Source organism: Notolepis coatsorum (genome assembly GCF_963971535.1).
Source record: "Notolepis coatsorum genome assembly, chromosome: 13".
NCBI lineage: Eukaryota > Metazoa > Chordata > Actinopteri > Aulopiformes > Paralepididae > Notolepis > Notolepis coatsorum.
In genome coordinates, this window is record NC_140177.1 from 40,511,725 (window position 1) to 40,536,624 (window position 24,900).

At 43.1% G+C, this 24,900-nt stretch overlaps 1 protein-coding gene across 1 annotated transcript in view; it reads right to left on the minus strand.

The window, feature by feature from the left end:
- Positions 1–24,900, minus strand: part of LOC311239530 (nucleoprotein TPR-like) — a 226,414-nt gene that overhangs the window by 24,814 nt on the left and 176,700 nt on the right. Inside the window, exons 44-48 of the mRNA XM_084327849.1 lie at positions 21,730–21,821; positions 21,548–21,610; positions 6,176–6,379; positions 5,527–5,743; positions 1,507–1,685 (exon numbers count right to left, since the gene is read on the minus strand). Of these exons, the coding sequence (XP_084183975.1) occupies positions 1,507–1,685; positions 5,527–5,743; positions 6,176–6,379; positions 21,548–21,610; positions 21,730–21,821 (755 nt within the window). The remainder of the gene's footprint in view (positions 1–1,506; positions 1,686–5,526; positions 5,744–6,175; positions 6,380–21,547; positions 21,611–21,729; positions 21,822–24,900) is intronic.

The window sequence follows — 24,900 nt, forward strand, 5'->3', positions numbered from 1 at the left end:
GGATTATTACATGGCGTTTTGACATTCGCCGAAATGCTTGCTTGTGATTGGTCAATAGCGCTCTATTTATTTGGGCTGACAGAGCCACAGAACAACTGCGTCTGCATTTGATCTCGTCTTGTCGATGAATTAGGTATATTGTTAGTAAGTTAGCCATGTAATAAGCGGGATAATGTATAGCCTATACTCGGTCATTGTCGCAAAATAATTGACCTTCACTGACGTTTAAAACCCCTTCCCGCGAGGCGGCCCTGAGTATAGGCAACATAGTTTAGAGTTCACACAGTATGGATTGAGTATAGCCAACAGAGTTTAGAGTCTATACGGTATAGAGAGTATGTGTGTGCTAATCAGCGCCCCAGAGGGCTTTATATACCTGGACCTTCTTTCTATCGATGTCGGGTCGTTCTGGAATACAACTGCATTTGCCTGTTTTTTCCCCGTTGCTGTTCCTGGTCTACTTTCTCTCCAGGACCTTTCTGTGGAGAACCGCTGTTGAGAACCTTGTTCCCCGTTTGGAGCTGCGCCTCGTTTTGCCCGCTTTACGCGTTGCGCTTGGGTGAGTGGAACCAAACCCCTCTGGATTATTCTGATTGTGTGTATCGAAGAAACCATTTCCGTTTTCTACCATTCTGAAAAGCACTCCGTTTCACGGAAAAAAGAAGAGATTCCCTGATAATCGCCTTTTCCTGGAATATTCTAGAACGTTGTCATTTTTCGGCCTATTTATGAATAGTTTTCAAATAAACGCTAGATTATCGATAGTATATGTGTACGCATGCACGCTCTTGCTGCGAGCCGAAAATCGAGTCTCCTATTTCCTGACGGCGCGCACAGTCAAACAGCAATATCACATAATCACATAAAAGCGTATATCCGTGAAAACGGGTCCGATTATCCTTAGACTGGTAACATAGATTCCTTACCTGAGATCAGATGGTATCCAAATGGATTATTCCAATTCCTGATCGCCATTCGAAAAAATCGCTCCTTTTAGTGATACACCGTGTATACTGTAAAACACATAATCTCCGCTGCTCCGAGAGTCCAGCATGAAGCTGGTAGATGCCGGTTGCATGAGTGAGAAGTAAAATGTGGAGTGCGGGTTTTTTTTCCTCATTCATTTTCATTGAGTTCAATCCAAAAGGGTGAATTACCATCTGGGAGACGATAGGGGGCGCTCTTTTCACATCTGAGCGCCTGAGGTAGCTGAATTTCCAACGGTAGACACGGTTGATGAAATATGATTTCAGATCGCAAAAAAAAGAAAATGGAGAACAAACAAATATTCTCGTGGGCATTGGGCATTCAACCCGGGGGGTAATAACCCGAATAATCTCGGGCGTGGCATGCAAAGTGTTAAGCTTGGGCTCTGAAAGTGTTAATATAATGTTAATATAATGTGTAATTATGTTTTATAGCTCAAATGGAACTGAAAGGTCTCTGAACATGTGATTGTTTACATCCCTGGTGTGTATAACAGCTACAGGTGACTGAACAGGGTACCTGTGTGTGGGGAGGGCCCAGCTCCGGGGCGGGGGGCTGGATGTAGAGCCTGGGGGGGAGGGGATGGGGGGGGCGGCGAGGGGAGTGGGGGAGGCGTGGAGTGAGTGGGGAAGAAGAGGGGAGGTGTGGAGGGTCCCTGGGGCCCTCAGACTCTGCTGTAGTGCTGATGTGGCCCTCGCCTAAACACACATAGAAACACAATGAAACAGAGAGAAGTGAACCTGACTTCACTGTGTGCATCTGTGGAACAGGGTTGTTAGGTTTCAAATGGAACATCTGTGGAAATTAAAACAACTTCTTACAAATTGGGCATTAAATTTGGTAGGCAGTGTTCCTGGTAGGGCTGGGCGATACGGCCTCTAAATGATATATATATCGCGATATTTTGACATTTCCTCTAAAGCACTTAAAAATGCTTGATTTAACCCTTTGATGCATAGTCACGCCAATATGATGATTATAAGTCCCTACAACATATGTTTGCATTATTAAACCATGAAGATGCTTTAAAAAATAATTAAATGAAAATGTACTAAGAGTAGTCTACTGACACTAATAAAATGTATTTACATCCAAGACAATTTATATAAAAACTCTTGGGTGCCTAAGACTTTTGCACAGTACTGTGTTTTCTATCCACTTTAGCCAAACACACATATATATATATTAGGGATGCTCGATATTGGCTTTTTTACCAATACCGATATAGTACAACTCTTAATTTCGGATTCCGATATCAACCGATATAAACCGATACCGATATATGCAGGGTTTCCCCCCCCAAAAAATGAATAATTTCAGGTAATTAACATTACATATATCTTGTCATGGAATTAACACAACATTATGCATACTTTTGACAATAAATTAAATCAGAATTTGTTCTTACTTGCTTGCCTGGGTAAATAAAGGTTAAATGAATATATATAATTTTTTTTAATTTTATTTCTTTTTTTAAAAACAGATACCGATAATTTCCGATATCACATTTTAATGGCAATATCGGTAGGCCGATAATATCGGACATCCCTAATATATATATATACACTACTGTGAGAAAATAATAATCACACACAAAGGGATAATGGCTTATAGCAGACTTAATGATTTTAGAATATTTCAGATAATGAAATAAAATGTTTATATCATCAACTATCCAGTTAGTATTTATACTGTAACGTTTGGCTACTTTAAATCATTGAATGTCGAGAGAGAGCGAGAGAGGGCGAGAACGCGCGAGAGCCAACCCCCCCCCCCCTCGGGTTTTGTTCTAGGTTTGCGTTTTGAGCGTCTAAGCTGCCGTAGGTGATGATGTCACACTCGAATGTCAACACAGGAAGAGTTGAACAGACGGAGATGGAAACTGGTAGGGCTGTCTTAAATACTTCGAAGCTTCGTTCGATGGGGATGGGATTCGAATATGAAAATAAAATTCGATTATGTAAAAAAATATATATGAATATATACCGTACTTTTCGGACTATAAGCCGCGGCTTTTTCCCCAATTTTTCGACCCTGCGGCTTATATAACGGTGCGGCTTATATGTGACTCGACGTGACCAAACCCAAAAATGTAAAAATCTAAATATTGCTTTTTTGACTGCATTGAAATGTTATTTATCTGTTCCCTTATTTGCTAAACTTAATACAACTTGTAAATGAGTTAATTCTTGTTATTTATCCGACAGTATTGTGTCCCAATGGTAATTACATATGGTAATTAAACATTAAAACACCTGCGGCTTATAGTCCAGTGCGGCTTATATATGTACACATCATTCAATTTAGCTGCTGCGGCTTATAGTCAGGTGCGGCTTATAGTGCGAAAAGTACGGTATATATTTTTTGCAAAATCAACTGCCTCTCTTAACACTTTCCCCGCCAAAAACGCTGTACAGCGTTATTGGCCGCCATGCGTTGACCGCCAGACCTCGCTGTACAGCGTTATTGAGATCAATATTAAATTTTTTCGCCATGGCATTCATAATTCATATATACACCCCCAACGCTGCAGCTGGACCCTATAGGTGACGGCAACGACGGCTCAATACCGCCGCGTGGTGGATGGTCGGGCGAGTTACACTCACCTACAGGATATGGCTAATGTGCGTTGATTAAACTCATCCGGCCGTCAGATATCGTTGCATGACTCAATGTACATAATGGATCGCTTTCTAAACTTAATAATCGATATGATTTCAGCGTTTATTGCGACATACAAACCGGAAATGGACCTAGGCGATCGGCGTCGTATACCTGGGATCTTTCACCGCCAGTCTCCTTGACCCACGGTAAGAGGAATATAACGTTATTTTCAACCCAATTGTGAGTTTCCTTGTGAGCAAACCATCTGATCAATATATCACCCAACCTACATAAAGCATTTACTGATGATCGAAACGACCCCCCCCCCCCTTTCCTCCACGCATGATGAAGCATAACGTATACCAATCATATACAGTTGAATTTTTTAATATAGCGTGTATAGGGAAGAAACGCCAATCAATAATCTATATATGCGTTTAGGCCTATAACTCACGTTCTAGGGATTACTGCAGAAAACGATAAAAACATACTTATATTCTAGAAGGTATTTTTGTATGAATGTATGAATGGAAAAGTATAACGTTCCCACATCCTGAACGATAGATAATCGATGTTGAATGGGCCATAGTAATGTCAATATAGCAATAAAATTTAAAAAGTTATAGCCCTGCAAAGAAGGTAAACATCTCCATAGGCTTACAGTGGTGGCAGACTGGGTATATTGATGGGTATAACCAATGGCGGGGAATGTGTTAATTACAACAAGCAATGCTGTTTGTTATTTAAGATGAGGTCGGACTCGGCACTGACAGATTTGTGTTCATTGTGCTGCTTTTATAAAGCCTCAAATGACGGCTTACAATATTAATAAGTGTTTAGTTTGTCTAAGATTTAAAAAGGTTTACACTTTACAGCACTGACAAAGTTGAACAAAGTGCTGTACAAGTCCCACAACAAAAAACAAAAAAAATTAAAAATTACACTTTTTTATTTTATTTTTTTTATTTCGAAGCTTCGAATTAAAATCGAATCTCGGCCCCCAAAGCTTCAAATTCCAAAAATAAATCAAAGGTCAGCCCTAGAAACTGGATGCCCGATATAAAGAAACGAATAACCAATAAATATAAAGTGATGTTTAAACCTCTGTTGTCAAGCGTCGTCAATATAACCCACCCCCTTTCCTCACGAATGGAACTAGTGTTGTGGAGTCCGCTTTGAGCGTTTCCAGGGTTAGCAGCTAATGGTAGTTAGCTTAGCCTAGTCATGGGATAACTTAGTTAGCAGCTAACGTTAGCCCATTGCTCGCGTCAATTAAATTGCATGTCATTAAAGGTCCGTGCTAGTCTGTGTCTAATGAAATTACAATTCATGTCATTTAAGGTCCGCGCTGGTCTGTGTCTATAATGAAATGAGAGGACAGCTCTGCGCTAAAGCAAGTCTCATCTCAGCTGCGACGTGACAACATATACTCGATGTTCACGATTTAGTAATTTACTACATCTCATGTAGAACAAGCCGCGATACATCGAGGATACTCGATATATCGCCCAGCCCTAGTTCCTGGCTCCAAAGAGCACAGCCAATTGAAAAAAAAATAAGCAAATGTATTGCTTGTGTCCCCCTTGTGACATGACCAAGGGCAACATTCTGAACAGCATGTTTAATAATTGAAATTATATTTAGACTTGTTTCTTTGCAAAAACGTTTACAAACATGTTCCAAAGATACATAATGTCTCCTTAAAGACACATAATATGACCCTTTAAAATACACATAATGTCCTGTATAAAAAACATACATAATATGACCCTTTAAAATATACATGATACGTCCTGTATAAAAAATACATAATCGTCTCCTTTAAACATACATAATATGACTCTTTAAAATACACATAATATGTCCTGTATAAAAGATGCATAATGTCTCCTTTAAACATACATATGACTACTTTAAACTTTACGTGTTCCTTACCATTGTGGGAAGGGTCTGAGGCTTTGTGGGAGGAGTCAGAGGAAGCTCCACCCAGACTCTCCTCATTGTCATTGGTGGATTCATCAGGCTCCTCCCCCTCATCCTCATCTCCTCCCTCTTCAGTTCCTGCGCTCCCCTCGTTGCTCTCCTCTCCTCCTCCCATCCCTCCATCATCTCCCTCATCTTCATCAACTTCATCATCCTCTTCTTCCTTATACTGATGGACAGATAAAGGTAATTTAGTCATTTAGCTGACGCTTTTATCCAAAGCGACTTACAAGTTCTGTACAACAAGTCTCTTACTCACATTCACACACCGACGGCGAAGGCGGCCACGCAAGGTGGGAGCAGTTAGGGGTTAAGTGTCTTTCTCAAGGACACTTCGACAACTTTCCGATTACCAGAAGTCCGCTCTAACTCCTGAGCCGCTGTCGCCCCTACTAGTCTGCACTACTCTGCACTATTTGACGAACAATAATCACTGACCCTTAGCTGCCAGAATTGTATCCTTCCTGCTGATTTGTTGTTCACAATCTGTAAGTGGCTTTGGATAAAAGTGTAATTTTCATCGTATTCTGTAAACATCTATTCTGTATTTACTGTATGAAGAGGGGGAAAGAAAAGATAGTAAGAGAAGAACAGAACAGACCTCTTCTTCCTCCTCCTCTTCATCCTTCTCTTCTTCCTCTCTGCTCTCGCGGCTCTCGCTATCAGTGTCAATAACGATGACATCATGCTCCTGGACGCCGGCCTGTGCGGTCATGTGATCGGAAGGAACAGATTGGGACACTCCCCCTTCCTCCTCCTCGATGTCCTCAGCTAAGACTGGAAACCCCTCATCCTCAGGAAGCTCCTATACACCCCCACCCACACACACACAAACACAAATACACAGAGTGTGTAAATCTGTGGCCATGTCCAAACAAAACCGATTTTGGTCGTATCAGTCAAAGTATTTTATCGTATGCACCTTTCATCCACACATAACTGCGTTCTGGGAGCCTGAATACGCAGAGACCGGCTCCCAGAGTGGAGCCGGTCTCTGCGTATTCAGGCTTGAAATCTTTACAAGCCTTAAGTGTTACAATGTATCCAGTGTTGACGGAGATGCACATCACTGTAACCACAACTCTCATCAGCTGAGCTAATGGACTCTGTATCAACAGTAGAGTTGTTCCGATACCGATACCAGTATCGGAAATGCCTCCGATACTGCCTAAAATGCTGGTATCGGCGAGTACCCTCTAATTCTGCACTCCGATACCATATGATGTAATTTATAAACAACACGTGCGGTATCCTCCTACTGAGAGTGAGCATTATAAAACAAACGTGTTTTTAATCAACCGTGAATTAAAGTGTCAATGCTGTTTGTCATTTTAACAGCAGATACTTTCTTAAATGCCATCGTCCCGACAGCAGTGTGACGGGGAGCTCTGATGTATTCGCTTGCTGGTGTTATTAGCATTAGCTGAAGAGCTAACCGAAAAGCTCGTTTTAGCTTTAACGTTACCTTGGCTAAAGTTGGGGCTATTCATAATCCAGCAATAATGGCTGCAGACCTGCAAGCAAAGTACAGCAAGTTGGCAAAGGAGTATTCCAAGGTAAATCACTTTTTGACCAGTAACGTTATATTGTCTCGTTTCCATCTAACCTAGCTCGCGTTAACTGCTAGCTCATGCTAACATGGCTAACTGATCAACCTGTCCCACACATGCACGCAATTAATGACATAATGCAGACAGCCATGATACCGGTGACGATGTTTAGCTTTTAGTGCCAAATAATAAGAGTCTCAAAAGAGAATGTTGAATATTTATTGTGCATTAAAAATCACAACAGAGCCTCTGCTACTACAGTAGCTAACCTAAATGGAGCCGACTGGATAGGAAGTGCAACAACGTGTAACCGTGCGGAATCAATGTCACAACAACCTTTCCGTGGGTGAACTCATTGAGCATACATTAATACTAATCTATACAATCACCTGTTGTTGAATAAATACCATTACTTTATAGTTATTACTAAAAAACAGTATATATAAAACGGTAGCTGTAAAAAAAAAATATTTTTTAAAATAGTTTATATAATATTAATGTATGCACCGGTATCGTATCAGTATCGGTATTGGCCGATACCCAAAGCTTAGGTATCGGAATCGGATCTGGAAGGGAAAAATGGTATCGGAACATCTCTAATCAACAGGATACTGTATCAACTCACACCGCTATAGACCTCATGTCAAGTCATTATGATGGCAGTGTACCAACACTGTTCAGGGGGCCAAACAGGGGGTAATAATTAATAATAATTCATTTTATTTGTATAGTGCTTCTCAAGAACCCGAAGTCGCTGACAGTAGGCAGAGAAACAAAGAAAAACAAAAAGGAACATAAGACCACGGGGGAAACAGGGAAACAGCATGAGATACACAGAAACATAAAGCCACAGTAACAAACATCAAGACAGGTTGGAGAGGGGGGGGTTATGGGTGGGGAAGGTTGAAGGCTAGGGAGAACAGGTGGGTTTTGAGGCGGGATTTGAAGGTGGAGAGTGTGGGGGAGTCTCTGATGGTCTGAAGGAGGGAGTTCCAGAGTCGGGGTGCAGTGCGTGAGAAGGCCCGATCACCAACGTTTTTTACTTTGGATGACGGGACAGTGAGGGAAGCAGTGGAGGACCGGAGAGAACGGGTAGGACGGTAAGGAAGAAGAAGGAGATCAGTCAGGTAGGGGGGGCCAGGCTATGGAGGGCTTTGAAGGTGAGGAGTAATGTTTTGAAGTTGATGCGTTCCTTGATCGGGAGCCAGTGGAGAGAGTGGAGGACAGGAGTGCTGTGTTCACGGGACCGGGTGTTTGTGAGGAGGTGGGCAGCTGAATTTTGAACCATCTGCAGTTTATGGAGGGAGCGGGAGGTGATGCCAGTGAGGAGGGAGTTGCAATAGTCGAGGCAGGAGGAGATGAAGGCGTGTATGAGGGATTCAGAGGCAGTGTCGGATTTTGGCCATGTTGCGGAGGTGGAAGTATGAGGTTTTGACAATGGAGCGGACATGGGGGTCGATTGAGAGGGTGGGGTCGACGATGACACTGAGGTTGCGGACTAGGGGGGGAAGGGGTGATGGTAGAATCATTGATGGTGAGTGTGATGGGTCCGGATCTACTGAGGGTGGTTTTGGTGCCGATGATGAAGAGTTCCGTCATGTCGCTGTTTAGTTTGAGGAGGTTATGATGAGTCATACAGGTTTGAAATTCTGAAATGCAGGACTCAATGTGACTGAGGGGTGGGTTGTGGGGGGATTGTGTGCTGATGTATATTTGGGTGTCGTCAGCGTAGCAGTGGAAGTTGAGGTTGTATTTACGAATGATGTGACCAAGGGGGAGAATGTAGCAGATGAAGAGCAGGGGGCCGAGGACTGAGCCTAGGGGGACCCCATGTGTGAGTGAGGAGGGGGAAGAAGTGTGGCCGGAGAGGGAGATGAATTGATGTCAGTCAGTAAGATAGGAGGAAAACCAGTTGAGTGCAGCCTTTGGAGGAGGATGGAGTGCAGGGATTAAAGCAAAAAAAATCTCCTGACTGAACTTTTTTTCAGTCCAAGTCATATTCTTATTTTAACCTCATATATTATATTATATATAAGACAGGCACATGCTCATGCTCCTCAGTGCAGGGCTGATTTCCATTTTGGAGGCGTTTTTCTCTGTTGCCTTCATGTGGGACTTGATAAAGGCTAAGCCATCATAATTATGTCTCAATGTTCAGCCTGGCCCCGTCTTTTTCAATGACGTCATCCATGATGTTAAATTATCCTTCGACAAGAGGGCCAGTGAACAATGACAGAAGGGCCTTTACCAACTTCCCTAAAATGGGGAATATCATCCCTCCTTCTGGCGTCTTCATGGCCAAGATCTTACTCCACCAGTCAACATCGATTCGTTCAGTATTCTCCTCAAAGTGTTTGGCCTGTGCTCCTAAATCTGGTATGCTCGCACCTCTTCATTCAGTTAACCAAGCTCCTCAGATTTCACTGCATTTGGCAAGGACTTGCATTTGGCTAAGGTGTTGAATGCAAATTATGTATTGTTTAACAGTCTTAACTTGTCTCAACAGTCTCATGTCCTTCCTGGATGACGTTAAATGTTGGATGGCACAAAACATTCTACAACTAAATAAAAACAAATGCGAAATAATCCTCTTCGGTCCCCCAGACGCTGTCACCACCCTTACCAACAGCCTTGGCAACCTATCCTCCTTGGTCAAGCCTTATGTCAAGAACCTAGGTGTCATTTTTGACCCACAATTTAAATTCGACAGACAAGTGAACTCAGTGGTAAAGGCATGTTTTTTCCAACTACGCACCATTGCCAAACTCAAAGGCCTTCTATCCCCTGCAGACCTTCAGAGTCATCCACACCTTCATTTCATCTAGATTAGACTACTGCAACTCCCTCTATATAGGCATTAACCAGTCTTCCCTGTCCCGCTTACAACTGGTACAAAACGCCGCTGCCAGACTGTTGACCGGAACCCGCAAGAGAGACCACATCACCCCTGTCCTTGCCTCCCTTCATTGGCTTCCAGTACGCTACAGGATAGATTTTAAGGTTCTCCTATTTGTTTTTAAAGCCCTTAATGGTCACCCCCCCTCCTACATCTCAGACCTCCTATCCCCCTATTCCAACACCAGGTCCCTCAGGTCAGCCGATCAGAGGCTCCTGACAGTCCGGAGGTCTAACCTCAAGCTCAGGGGGGGGGGGGCTGTGCCTTTGCTGTCGCAGCCCCTGAATTGTGGAACAGCATCCCCACCTCCATTAGGCTTGCCCCCTCGATAGATGCCTTCAAATCTAGGCTCAAAACCCACTTCTACCTACTAGCCTTTCCCATTCACTGACTCATGGCCTGTTTTCCTGTGTGCATGCCTGTGTGCCCTCCCATAAAACGGAGTGTGATTGTTGTCAATATGTATCTATGTGTATCTACCCTCTGTACAGCACTTTGGTTGACACGTGTCATGTTAAATGTGCTATATAAATAAATCTGATTGATTGTGTATAGTTCAAATGTAGCAGGTGTAGTGGCTCTGACTCCAGGAGTGGAGGATTTTGAGGCTGTAGCAGGTGTAGTGGCTCTGACTCCAGAGTGGAGGATTTTGAGGCTGTAGCAGGTGTAGTGGCTCTGACTCCAGGAGTGGAGGATTCTGAGGCTGTAGCAGGTGTAGTGGCTCTGACTCCAGGAGTAGAGGATTCTGAGGCTGTAGCAGGTGTAGTGGCTCTGACTCCAGAGTGGAGGATTTTGAGGCTGTAGCAGGTGTAGTGGCTCTGACTCCAGGAGTGGAGGATTTTGAGGCTGTAGCAGGTGTAGTGGCTCTGACTCCAGGAGTGGAGGATTTTGAGGCTGTAGCAGGTGTAGTGGCTCTGACTCCAGAGTGGAGGATTTTGAGGCTATAGCAGGTGTAGTGGCTCTGACTCCAGAGTGGAGGAGGCATAATGCAGGATATGCGTTTTCTGACTGGCGTTTTTAGTATAGTTCAAATTCAGTATTGTATAGTTAAAATTATGTATTGTGTATAGTTCAAATGATGTATAGTTCAAATTATGTATTGTGTGTATAGTTCAAATTCAGTATTATTGTATAGTTCAAATTATGTTTTGTCTATAGTTCAAATTATGTATTGTGTATAGTTCAAATTATGTACTGTGTATAGGGCAAATACAGTAAAACAATAGCATTTTAAAACTGTCCTGTAACATTTAGGACAATAGGAGCATGGGGAGAAATGGGGGACCCTGATGTAAACAAGACAAAAGTCTTTCTCTGGTCTGCATCCCCTTAACAATTGTGTGTATTGAGCTGTACTGTATTGTACCCATTCTGCAATCTGTTAATACAATTTTCAATCAATCAATCAATCAAGCACTCGTGTTTTCTGACATGCGTTTCTACTACTGGATCTACTGCCTGTTCATGGTCTATGTATGCCGAAGGTCGGTCAGACCAAGTTTAAAAGAATAAAAGTGATTAAATCTATTACTTGTGTCCTGTAACATTTATATGTTTAAAGAGAATGTAGCGTATATCAGCCTATGCTTTATGGCAGACCTGGGCATTGTACGGCCCGCGGGCCAAATACGGCCCACGGGATGATTCTGACCGGCCCGCAAAAGATTGCATCATAATTTTTTGTATTTTTTTTTTCTTTTCATGTCAACGTTCACACGTACAATATACGCTTACCTAGGATTTGACTTGATTCAACAATAAAGCAGTCGGGGCAATGGCAAGCCAAAAACGGTAAAAAGTGTAGTTATTTGAAGTTTGAGCACACAACTGCAGGGCAAGGTCATTTTTGCTCATGAAATGCATAGCCATGTGAAAGCCTTCATGACAAAGTTGCAATTAATTTCAAGGCATCTAGGCAGCAACAATCTCGAACACATGAAAACCCTGAAATAAGTCAAACCATCAGATGATCACCGGCACAGGTACTCATCCATGTTAGGCATGATGAATTTTCAAGGCGTTTAAGATTTTAAAAAGGTTGAGGATGAAATGCAGCTGGTTTCCTCTCCCTTTACCTGCAGTGTTGATAGTGCACCCACTGATGTTCAGCTTGAACTCATTGACCTGCAGTCTGATTCACTACTGAAAGAGCACTTTAACACTATGGCGTCCGGAGCCCCGCAGCGATTTAGGCCTGAGGATTGTAAACAAACCGATGTACTTTCTTTTTTAAAGATTTATTTTTTGGCGTTTTATCGCTTTATTGCTACTGGGCAGTCCAGTAGAGAGAGACAGAGGAGGAATGGGAGACAGAGTGGGGGGCAGACATTCTGCAAATAACGACGGGTTCGGGAGTCGAACCCGGGTCGGCCGTGTCGCGGCTGAGCGCGCTATGTGGTTCGCCACTGGGGCGCCCACCGATGTACTTTCTAAGAGCTTTATATATCATTTATAGTATTGCTATCTGTCCATTCTCATTGTCACTTGAGTGCATAAACCGTGCCTTCATAATGGCTTAAAGAAAATAAAAATCCATCGGTTGGTTGTCATTTTATAGCGTCGTGAATATAAGGTATATCGCGCTTTTCGTCTAGGCTTTTCTGCAGGAGGCTGCAAAAAAGGCTAAACGTTGGCGCCGTTATATCAAACGCCATTTCTGCTGTATATATATAGGAATGAAATAAAACAAACTGCGTAGCATCCGGACTATTACAGAGCATCTATGGATGAAATGGGGGCGGCCGGGGAACGCCGATCAGTATTATTGATTAGCAATAGAGTGTGCGTTCCGGTAGCCAATGTCAGTAGTCTATCACGTTAGGTTATAAAACAATGTCCAATCCAGCTGTAATTGGGGGTAATATTATCCTACCGTCAGGCCATGTGATCACCGGCAGCATTTCCTCACCAGTCATCGGATTCTGGTAGATCGATATGCACATTGGCTAATCATAAATCCCATTATTCCACGCTGAAAAAAACGTTCGGCAAGCTGATCCAAGATGGAGGGTCTTCTTTTGGAATCAAGGATCTATGATCCGCCCACAGGACTGTAAAAGCATTTTTTTTTTTTTAAAGAAATCCCATCAATGATACTGCAGTGGAGCGATGGCACCCCTAAGCGGATCTGGCCGGTACTGCATGTTTCAAAAATCAAATATGTGGAAAGATCCTGCTAGTGGATCGGGTACCTAATAAGCGTTATAAATATGGAATAAAACAATAACAACTCGTCACGAGTATACTCGTGGCTCTGGACCACAACGCATGGAATCGAAACACGTATATACTCGTGAACGGACGCCATAGTGTTAAGTCAGCTAGAGTCTGCTAGAGTTCTACTCTGCTCTCAAGGAGGAGAACTTTCCAAACATGGGGAGACATGCTCAGAAGATGTTGGTTCTCTTTGGATCCACATACATACACAGACATTCTCAGTCATGAAGTTTACCAAATCCAGGTACAGATCCTCTCTCACTGATGAACATGTCAGCTGTGCTTCGCATCTCCACCTCAGACATTCAACCTGACTTTGATGGACTTGTTAAAGCTCAAAAGAGACTGGATTTCTCACACTGAATGAAAAAAAAGAACTGAAGAACACTAAAATGTGGGAATATAACAAGTGAAATGGGACACTTGATCCTTTTCTTTTTTCTGCACAGTTAAAAAAAAGAACTGAAGAACACTAATGTGGAAATATAACAAGTGAAATGGGACATGATCTTTTTTTTTGCACAGTTCTGAAAACATTAAATGTAAAGTCAAAAAGGCTACAAAACTGGGACACTTTTCTTTACACAGTTCAGTGATGTCTTTAGAAATCTAAGAAAATCCTTGTTTCAATAGTATATGAAACTCAAAATGCCCTTTGTTATTAATGTGACTGAAAATGAGTTAAATGTTTCACATTTTGTTTATCATTATTATTATTTATCATTTTGGAAATTCTATTTGAATAAATGCAGGGTATCTGCAGGTTTAGCCCAGTCATATTTAATGCTTTTTAAGACTTTTTAATGCCACTCAGAATTAAATTTAATACCAATTTCACAATAACAAAATGACAAAAATCATGCAATGACACCAATTAGTTTAAGTTTAGGGACACATTGGTCCAAAGATGTTTATTAAAACATAACTTGGAAACTTAAAAATCTTGAACTTAAAGGAGTAACTGGATTGGATGAATTTCAACAAAGGGGTGACCAGACATAAATAGCAAATATAACAAAATATACCAGGGGCCAAGCAGCAAGTGCAACAGCCACTGTCAGAACACATAACTATTACCACCCTCCCCAGGCCCCCCCAGGTATCAAAAAAGTCAACCAACAAACAAGATTCTTGTGCCGGATCTCCTCTCTGGTAAACAAGAATAGTAATACCCTGAAGACTCTAACAGGAGCACTCATTGAAGGGTACTACGACTATGCTTGCACCTCATGGTACCAAAGCACCTCAAAGGCCCTAAAAACAAGATTACAAACATCACAAAACAAACTGGTCAGACTACTGCTTAACCTCACTCCTAAAACCCACTTTACCCCTGCCCACATTCAAAACCGCTCTTAAAGAGCACCTACGGGAGGCTGCAATTAGAAACTGGGCACCGTAAATGTCCAAACCCCCCTCACCCCCCCTCCTAATGTACAGTCTCCTCCCCATCATATGTATATATTTTCTGTTAGGATCTCTGGGTAACAGTACTGTATATTTGCATATCGTATATGTCACAATTGTAACACTACAGTACTATATAGTATACCTGTATGTCATGTATGTCCCTATGCCATAAATGTCATGATGTCATGTATGTTGAGTATGTCATAAATGTCATGTCACTATAATTGAAAATGGGGGACCCTGATGTAAACAAGACACGTCTTTCTCTGGTCTGCATCCCCTTAACAATTGTGTGTATTGAGCCGTACTGTATTGTACCCATTCTGCAATCTGTTAAATAAAGTTTAAGTTTTCATTCATTCATCCAGTTGTTTTGTTTTTGTGGTTTTTGTTGAATGAATACTTTGTTTAACAGATTGCAGAATGGGTACAATACAGTACGGCTCAATACACACAATTGTTAAGGGGATGCAGACCAGAGAAAGACGTTTGTCCCCCATTTTCAATTCATAGTGACATTTATGACATACTCAACATACATGCCATTTATGGCATAGGGACATACAGGTATATAGTCAGGGGAGGAAACTAACTTTTTGGCTTACCAGCCAACTGGCCAGTATCTGATTTTTTTTACCAGCCAAACAGATTTTTTACCAGACAAAAAAAATCGCTAATTGTGATAATTACTTCTTTGTATGTCAAGCCGCGTCAATGTTGTGTATGCATCTGGGTAGGCACACTGTGCCTTTAAGACAGCACAGTGGTCTTACGACAGTGCTGTGAAGTACCGTCAAGTGTTGTGGTAACGTCAGTTGGGTTGGTGTGCTGTTGTGCACAGTGCACTGGTTGAGCTAGCCCCTTTCGTGACTGCGATGTGCAAGCCAGGGGCTTTTGAGCATGAAATAAAATGTCTAACCTTACGTCGTAGTCCGGTGCTTTTTTGGAAACATTATAGTCATAACAGATACACCTAGCTGGCTGCTTTGAGCACACAGGGCTAACGTTAGCTAGCAAGCAGCTATAGCTAAAACGCTAACTAGAAGCTAACCACTGTATACAGTTCCAGTAGACTAACATTACACCTCTGTGATTTAAATGTGTCCTTAGTAACTTATACTCGAGGGTTGTACTAGGGTTGGATGCAGTTCCCCGTTGGTCAGTCTGTCTGTTTTCCATCTTCTGCTGTGTTTAACGTTATCTGTTTGCGAGTGCTCCTGATGGCTAGCCTAGTACCACGGGACTTTTATTATTATATGTCCGCGGGTTGGCCAGTACTGCGCAAACGTTTATTAAACATTATATGTCCGCGGGTGGTCTTGTGCAGTGCTCTCGTGGCACTGTCAACTAAAGCGAACACTCAGAAGACGCGCACCGTTTGCCAGTGCAGTGATTGCAGAATGTTTTATTTTTTTGTATACTCGCCAGCAGGGGAGGAAACTAACTTTTTGGCTTACCAGCCAACTGGCGGGTATCTGATTTTTTTTTACCAGCCAAACGTAAAAAATACTAGCATTTGGCCAGTAAAGTGGCCTAATTTCCTCCCCTGTATATAGTACTGTACCGTTACATTTGTGACATATACGATATGCAAATATACAGTACTGTTACCCATAGATCCTAACATACATGGGAGGATACTGTACGTCATTAGGAGGGGGTGGGTGGGTGGGAGGAAAAAATACATAGTGGGTGAAGATCTCATCGAACATAAACACAAACGTGTCCTTGTTTACATCCGTGAATAGATTATTTTCAAGTTAAGACCTCAGCTTCAAGCTTTGGCGTGGAGCCGAATGTTATCCGGACTTCTGTTGGTGCAGATGTTATAGTCCTACCTGAGATGGCGCAGCTGGTGTGGAGGCAGGGGCCGAAAATAAATGCGAAATAGTAGTTTGCAGGCGGTTTTTGCAGAACGCTCAGCATGTGCGACGCGACTGCTCTTTTTTTTTTTGCAGCAGGGCTTGTAATGGTCTTTGACTGGGACCAACCATCGCGCAAACAGTGGATTGTCGAGCCTGTTCTCATTAAATTGGCACTTAGTTTCCCATATTAACGAGTGCAAATGCTAAACAAAACTAAACGTAAGTATACTGTGACATGCTACAGAAGCTTCAATACACGGGTGCGTTTATGGGGGACCCTGATGTAAACTTGAGTATAGATGTAGCAGTACTGTCTATCTGTATGTCATGTGTGTCATATGATGAATTGAAAATGGGGGACCCTGATGGAAACAAGACGAAAGTCTTTCTCAGGTCTGCATCCTCTTAACAATTGTATGTATCGAGCTGTACTGTACCCATTCTGCAATCTGTTAATAAACTTTTCAATCAATCAATCAATCACGTTAGCGTTATCGCTTCGCCTTGCTAACGTTAGCTAGACTCCGTTGCTGAAATGGTTCCCCGGCCAACACATTACACAAGGAGTTGTGTTGGTTCCGCCCCATTCCGGTCTGCGTGATTCTACAATGAAAAGTCAAACTTTATCTCCCGTTATAGTTTTCCCCCAGATTTCATAATAAAAACATAAGATGACATGGGATTTTATCTTTCCTTTCTATGGCATTTTTAAGACCTCTGAAATGGATTTAAGACATTTTAAGACAAACTAAGGCCTTAATAATTGATAAACAAATTTAAGACCTTTTAAGACTTTTTAAGGATCCGCGGACACCCTGAAATGATATTTTTTAAAGCTAACCTCACCTTCTAATTGCCAAATAATAACATACACTCTTACCAGCGGTCAAAACAATGCCATTTACTGCTTTTTATATAGAAATTAAATGTATACTATGCATAATTGAGTTCGGAATTTTGGCCCGGCCCTCAAATATTTTCAGTTGCTCATTTGGCCCCCTGGGAAAAATAATTGTCCACCCCTGCTTTATGGTAAACTCTATTCCCGCGGGGATGAGTTATCTCCGTCAAAACATCTCCTGACTGATCTTTTTTTTCAGGCAAAGTCATTCTTATTTTAACCTCCACTGTATATTTTTATTTAATAGCGTTAGCTAAGGCCCATGTTAGACTAGTGTTTTTGTGGTCGTTGTTTGAATACGTTTCATGTCCCTTTTACACAGAAATGCGTTTTTTGGCGGATACGTTGTGGCCCTACTGAAACGCTAAATTGTGTTTTCCGTTTTTGAGCAGCGCCAAAACTCGCCGACAACAGTCGTGTAGCCTTCACGGAGCCGTTGTTGCGAAAACGCCCATGCGCAGTAGATACCATCTGCGTGCCCTTCCGGTGACAGCAGAGCTGTCCCAAATAGCTGCAGCTACCATGTGTTGTCAAGTTATTGTTATAAGGACCCCAGTCCAAGCTACAACTGTCTGCATTCCCTTAACAATTGTTTGTATTGAGCCGTATTGTATTGTACCCATATGCAATATGTTAAATAAAGTTTACATCCATTCATTCTGCTAGCATTACCGATTGCATGAGCAGCTGGCTAACGTTAGCTATCAGACCCTGTTAGCTCAGAGCTCCTCTTTCAATCTTTAACAAGCATTAAACAAATGGCCCAGCCATCTATTCACCTTTGTTTAATACACACAGCGTTGTCTCTAATGTTATCTAGCTACTGATAGCTCCCGATATCATCAGTTTGGTGCTGGCTAACTAGTGTGAGCTAACGTTAGCTTCTAGCCACAATGCTATACTGTTATAATGGCATATTCCATCCACGTTAGCATGCAGCTAACAATCCCCCCGCCGATCCTTTTTGAGACTAAACTATCCGCTCTTGGTGGTCACTTGTGTTGATGTTAGTTGTCTCATCAACAAACGAGAGGCAGAACACAGTGAATGTATCCGTTTTGTTTATTGCACTTTTATTACACTTTGCTGAAAAAGAAGTGCTGCATTGGCGGCGCCCGCTTGTTGACATTTTCTTTGCAGGAAGTGTATTGGCACATTAAAGTTCTGATTGGTTGAAAATTGCCTTCATGTTCGCCACCTACTGCCACCTACTGCTTTGGCAGTGTACTACATCACTGTGCTCATATGACAAAACGAAAGTACTCGGGATGCAAACGTATGTCTCACTTGGCTACCGTTGCGTTGCGATCTGGAGAAACCGAAAACGAAACTAAGGTGTAACCGGCGCCTAAAAGGAAAAGACAATCCGTATCAGGGTCTGACAGCACTACAATTACATTTTCATATCATAACAACAGGCTGAGACTCACCGGTAGAGCCGTCGTGCTGCCGCTAACCCTTCGATAAGCTTTGTGGTCCGGGCATAAATGTGTCCATAAATCCATTTAGTTAGATCTCATCCAACACTGTCTGAATGTATCTTGCGATTATTATACATTTCCGACGACGAACTATTAGCGCAATCCGGTCTCAAGTCGCTGCGTCCTGCCGATTGCTCGCCAATGACTATGCTTGGAGCGGTCGCGGTAGGAAAAAAATCCCCTTATTCATTATATTTGACGCCTCCGATTGACTCAGGTTAAAATCCGTCACGACTCCGAATCAAATGACTGAACTCAAAATCAAATTGACGGATATCCATCTCAATACCTGGGAGTGACACACTCAGTGGCGGCCGGTGTGAACTACATTTGGGTGGGCGCGGGGGGGGGGGCAAGCGGACAGCTGACCAAGTGGACAGCTGACTCGACATAACGTTACCAACGTTAAGTCGAGTTCATTCATACTACACTAGTACACGTATGATCAATGCAATAATGAACACATATATATCTTGTCATTTTAAACAAGTTACCATTCATTCATTCATTCATTCATACATTATGCGTCACCCGCTGCGAAATTAACAACAACAGAGAGAGAGTGAGAGAGAGAGAGAGCGAGAGCGAGAGAGAGACCGCATTAACTCACTGTTTAGTTGAAACGTGGTCCAGGAGGGCTTGATAAAGTGTATATGTCCACTGTTGTCCCACAGTCCCAGACTGTTGATGTATATCCACTGTCCAGTGCTAACAAGTAGCTTCTTGTGGGCGGCTACGTGGCGTAGTGGGCAAGGCGCTCGCCACGAAATCTGGAGACGCTGGGCTTGCCTGTTCGAGCCCAGCGCTCCATATTTGCTTTCAGTTTAGCTGGTCGTCCGTACTAATACACATTGGCCGTATTAGGGGGTGGGAAACTGATGGGTGGGGATCGGGCGTTGTGGACAGCGACTCCTACAGGTCGGTTGGTGCGCCTGCGCAGTAGAATCAGGAAGTGTCGGGGGCAGCGTGAGCCTCCCACGCGTTACTCCTCGCCACTGAGAGATCGAGCTGCGCAGGTGAAAAGATGCGACTGCTGTTACCTCAAGTACCGGAGGGGACTTGTGCTATGTATGACTATGTATTGCAGCCGGCTTGTGGGAGGCAAGAAACAGCGTTCGTGACAGGGGAGGGTTGAATTGGATATTACGAAATTGGGATGGGAGAAAATATAGAAAATGGGAGAAAAAGTGGATAAAAAAAAAAAAAAAAAAAGTACCGGTAGCTTCTTGTTAGCATAACACAACAGTACTGTGATGAGCTGTGTCTTCTTGCACATTTCCGCGTCGAACAGCCTGCAAACTACCTGCCGTTCTATCGCCCTGCTCTAAGACAAACTCTAACCTTAACCAACTTTGAAAGAGTGCCTAAGCTTAACCGTCGAAAGAACTTGCCGTCACACTCTAAGACAAACTCTAACCTTAAACCAACTTCGAAGAGTGGCTAAAGTGTAGAAACTGACGTCGACCAATCAGAGAGCGTCTCCGAGAAATGCGGCTACGAAAAGTATAGACGCTGCTTGCTTAGATGATATAGACCGCTTGAAAACGCGCCCGGCTTCCATCATAATACATCATATTTCAACGCACAGCGCGTTACGCACTGATTGGCTGCGACGGATACAGCGATGAAACCAGTGCACGCCCACTGTAAGCGCTATTGCGTCTAGCCCGAGAGAAATGCGGCTACGGAAAGTATAGACGCGGTATGCTTCTCTATCAGACAGTCACTTCCTGTTAATGAAAACAATTATTTATATTTGATATATTAACGTTATATTGTGCATTGGAAACACAAACACTTAAAATGAGTAAATATTATTCATTTTAAACATGTTGATTTTATTTCTAGGGCCCAAAAAAATAAAAAAAATATTTTCTTCTCTTAACCAGGGAGGGCGGCGCTCTAGCGCCCACTATCGGCCGGCCGCCACTGGACACACTGTGTCAAAGGCTGCACTAAGATAGAGTAGGATCAGGATGTTGAGGGCACCAGAATCGTCAGAGATGAGGAGGTCGTTGATGACTTTGACCAGTGCGGTTTCGGTGCTGTGAGCTGGACGGAAGCCAGACTGAAGGGGTATTCCAAAAAGAATACTCCAATTGTCTGATCGCGATTTCCAGTATTGATGTCCATCTGGTCCCCGACATAATCCGGCACAGTCTTAAGCATCTTGTTTTTACTCCCCGTTATCCCTAGTTTCTTTTTACGTGAAAGAATCTTTGAGAGGAGATTCAGCAGCAAACACACCTGGTTATATGTAAAGCAGAGGGGCGTGGTCCTGGTCAGTGATAGGTGCATTGAGTGGAATTCTTTCAGAGAGCACCTATAGGCTCCAGGAGCAGCCCAATAGGCACCAGGAGCAGCCCAATAGGCACCAGGAGCAGCCCAATAGGCACCAGGAGCAGCCCAATAGGCACCAGGAGCAGACCAATAGGCACCAGGAGCAGCCCAATAGGCACCAGGAGCAGCCCAATAGGCACCAGGAGCAGACCAATAGGCTCCAGGAGGAGACAAATAGGCACCAGAAGCAGCCCAATAGGTGAAGCAAGACGATTTGCCAGCATTGCTATAACTAGGTTTATAATTCATTAGTTAGTTATGGTAAAGTTTCTGCTGCTGTTGGAATGAGAGCGGTCGAGAGAGGTTCACTTTACCTGGCTGTCATCTGCCTCTCTCTCCTCGTCCATCTCTCCTTCCAGCTCCTCATCACATGCCTCCTGGACACACACAGACACAGACACCTCAGTTGAATCGTGTTGGAAGGACGAGATAATAGCAGGATGAATGAATGGAGAACAGAGTGTGTGTGTGTGTGTGTGTGTGTGTGTGTGTGTACCTGTACGGTCTGTCTGAGGCGTAGTTTCTTGGTGGAGGGGGTTTGTTGGGTACTTTCCACCCCACCTTCCTCTCTGCTCCGCTTTGGGCCTGCTACGCCATAAAAAAGATGGACAGATAGATGACGGTTTGTTGGTTAGCTTCTAGCACTTGGCAAGTTCATGTGTCTCCCAATGAAAGTCAATACAGAACCAAATGCAAATAATCACACTGCAGGGTAATTTGTCCCTTAATCACTGCCATCCTCTCCATCCTTTAACTTTCTGATACCTGTAGATAGCCTGCAATACTCAATACACAATAAACTACAGTATTGTAGCCGTCTGTCATATCAAATTACTAAATGTCTCAAACTGCTCCACCTCCACCAGGAGAATGCGCGGGCCCCCGCGCTGGTGACGGTGCGTGACCTGTGCAGCAATGCTAAGCTACTTTTTGGCGATTTTCCTTTTTTTAAACTGCGACCTTCAAAATTCTAAATCTCCTGCCTTAGCAGAGAGAGATCAATATTAGAAGACCTTGTTTAAGCTAAGGAGCATGCATGAACCACAGATGCAGGTAAGGGCGATATAATAATAACCCATTCATCTTCCTGTAGTTGCAGGAGATCTTAGAGAGACAAGAGCAGCTGGAAACACTCTTAACTCATTCACTGCCAGCCAGCCATCTTACTGGGCCACACTTTAAAGATAGGGGTGCGTTTGCAGTGAAATTAATAAACAATCGGGCTGAAAATAACGTTAGTGTCCTCTTACCGTGCGCCAATGAGACTGGAGGAGAAAGATCCCAATTATTTGACGCCGATCTCCTACATCCATTTCCGGTTTGTATGGCGCAATAAACGCCGAAATCATATCGATTATTGCATTATGGAAGCGATCCAAATGCACTATAGTGTTTGTCTGGAGATCCCGTAAAAAGATATGACTGCCGGAGGGATTTCCTCGACGCACCGACCGGCACTTCCGGTTTCGGCGAGAGTGTAACTCGCCCGACCATCCACCAGGCGGCGGTATCGAGGCGTTGCAATCTCATACAGGGTCCCGCTGGAGTCCGGAGGTTGGCTGGATGAATTATGAATGCCATGGCGAAAAAATTTAATATTGATCCCAAAAACAGCGTACGCCGTTGTTGGCGTTCAACGCATGGCAGGCAATAACAACTTACGCCGTTTATGGCGCACAATGTGTTAACATGCAAAAAAGAATTAATTTTTTCATGTATACGTTCGCACGTTATCCCGTGGTGAATATTGTATAATTTCAGAGTGATCCGGGCTAATTCATGAAAAGCTGAGTTATAGGGCACTACGTGAATTCTGCTAAAAGCATTGGCGTTTCATCCCTGGACACGCTACCATTTCCAAATCAAATGTATATAACGTTTTTTGATGCTTTGGTCGCCAGTAACGCCATTAGTTTTGAACACCACACACGCTGATCAGCTGGATCGATATGAAAACATTGTAGGTTCAAGGTGGAATTGACGTCAGATAGTCCTTACCTTTGATCGGGGTTATTGCAAAAAGAATACTCCAATTGTGTGATCGCGATTTCCAGTATTGATGTCCATCTGGTCCCCGACATAATCCGGCACAACACATGCATCGAGTCTCCTGGACACGTTTCAATGTGATCGGGTGAACCGCTAGGCTTGCCTGGACCAAAATTCTCCGCCCGGAGGGGTTTAGATGTAACACAGTCTGGAACAGGGTTTACTGCACTCTCGATACTGCCACCTAGCAGGATCTGGCTGGTACTGCACCCTCGGGGTCCCAGTATGCCTGTAGTATACTGACAGTATACTGTCCTGCAGAAGCTAAACGCAGTAACTACACTGCCCTGGAGAGGCTAACCGTAGTAACTGTACTGTCCTACAGAAGCTAACCGCAGTAACTATACTGCCCTGCAGAAGCTAACCACAGTAACTACGCAGACTGTCAAAAATGGCTTTTAACCTCTTAACCCTTTAATCGCCAAGGACGACTTTAGACGTCATTGCTCGCCATGCTTAATCTGCCAATGACGTCGTACAGCGTCTTTGAGATCAATATTTCAAAAATCTGTCATGGCAATCACATTTCACCCACGGAGACTTGAGACTTGCTGTTGATCTCCTCTCAACTCTCCAACGGTTCAAGGCCGCCATCTGGTGGCTGATCGGCGAATCGCCAAAACCGGAAGTGACGCGCCGGAAGTGTTGCTCACCCATATTTCATCCGGCCACTCGCTATCGCTAGCGGGACTCCAGCTTGATACACTGGATAGCAATCCGTTGCCAATAACTCGATAAACAACATGATTTGGACGTATATAGTATTATACAACCTGGAACTGGACCAACTAGATCGACATCCCATAATAGCGAACTTTCTGCTCCACGCTGATCGCTGATCGCCCAACGCTACGAGGAAGCTGCGGTGAGTTTCAGCGTGTTTGATTATTATTATACATACACACTGCTCCGATCAACATATCACCCATACTAAATAAATGATTTAACGTCGGCCACGGACTTATAACCCCCCCCCCCCCCCCCCCCCCCTCCGGTCACCAGCAGATGATGAGGCATGACGAGTAGGACCTTGTACAATTGACATTTTTTATCTGACGTCAATCGGTATCAAACTACATTTGATGATCTAATATATGTATTTGTGGCTATAACTCACGTTCTATGGAATGCTGCAGAAAACGATAAAAACATATTTATACTTTAGACCATATTTTAGTATGAATGTGTGAATGAAAAAGTAGAACGTTGCTACATCCTAAACGATAGATACTTGATGTTGAATGGGCCATAGTAATGTCAATTTAGCAATACAATTTAAAAAGTTATAGCCCTGCAAAGAAGGGGAACATCTCCATAGACAAATAGAGCTGGCAGAGGACGGTATAAGGCTGGATATAAGCGTGGCAGAGAAAGGGTTAACAGGCACCCAGAAAAGTTACTTGAGGACTGCATACCTTTTTTGAAAAGCGTATGTTTATACTTCATACTTATAGCACATGCATAAGCCTGGTCTATTTGGAAAGATAACTTTCTTGAAGTTTCTTACACAATAAAGAAAAATCACTTTTAGTGCTAATGAAATAGAGTAACAGGTCTGAACTTGAGTTGTACTTGTGTACTCACGTTTTTCTATAGTCTTATATCCCAAAAAACAGTG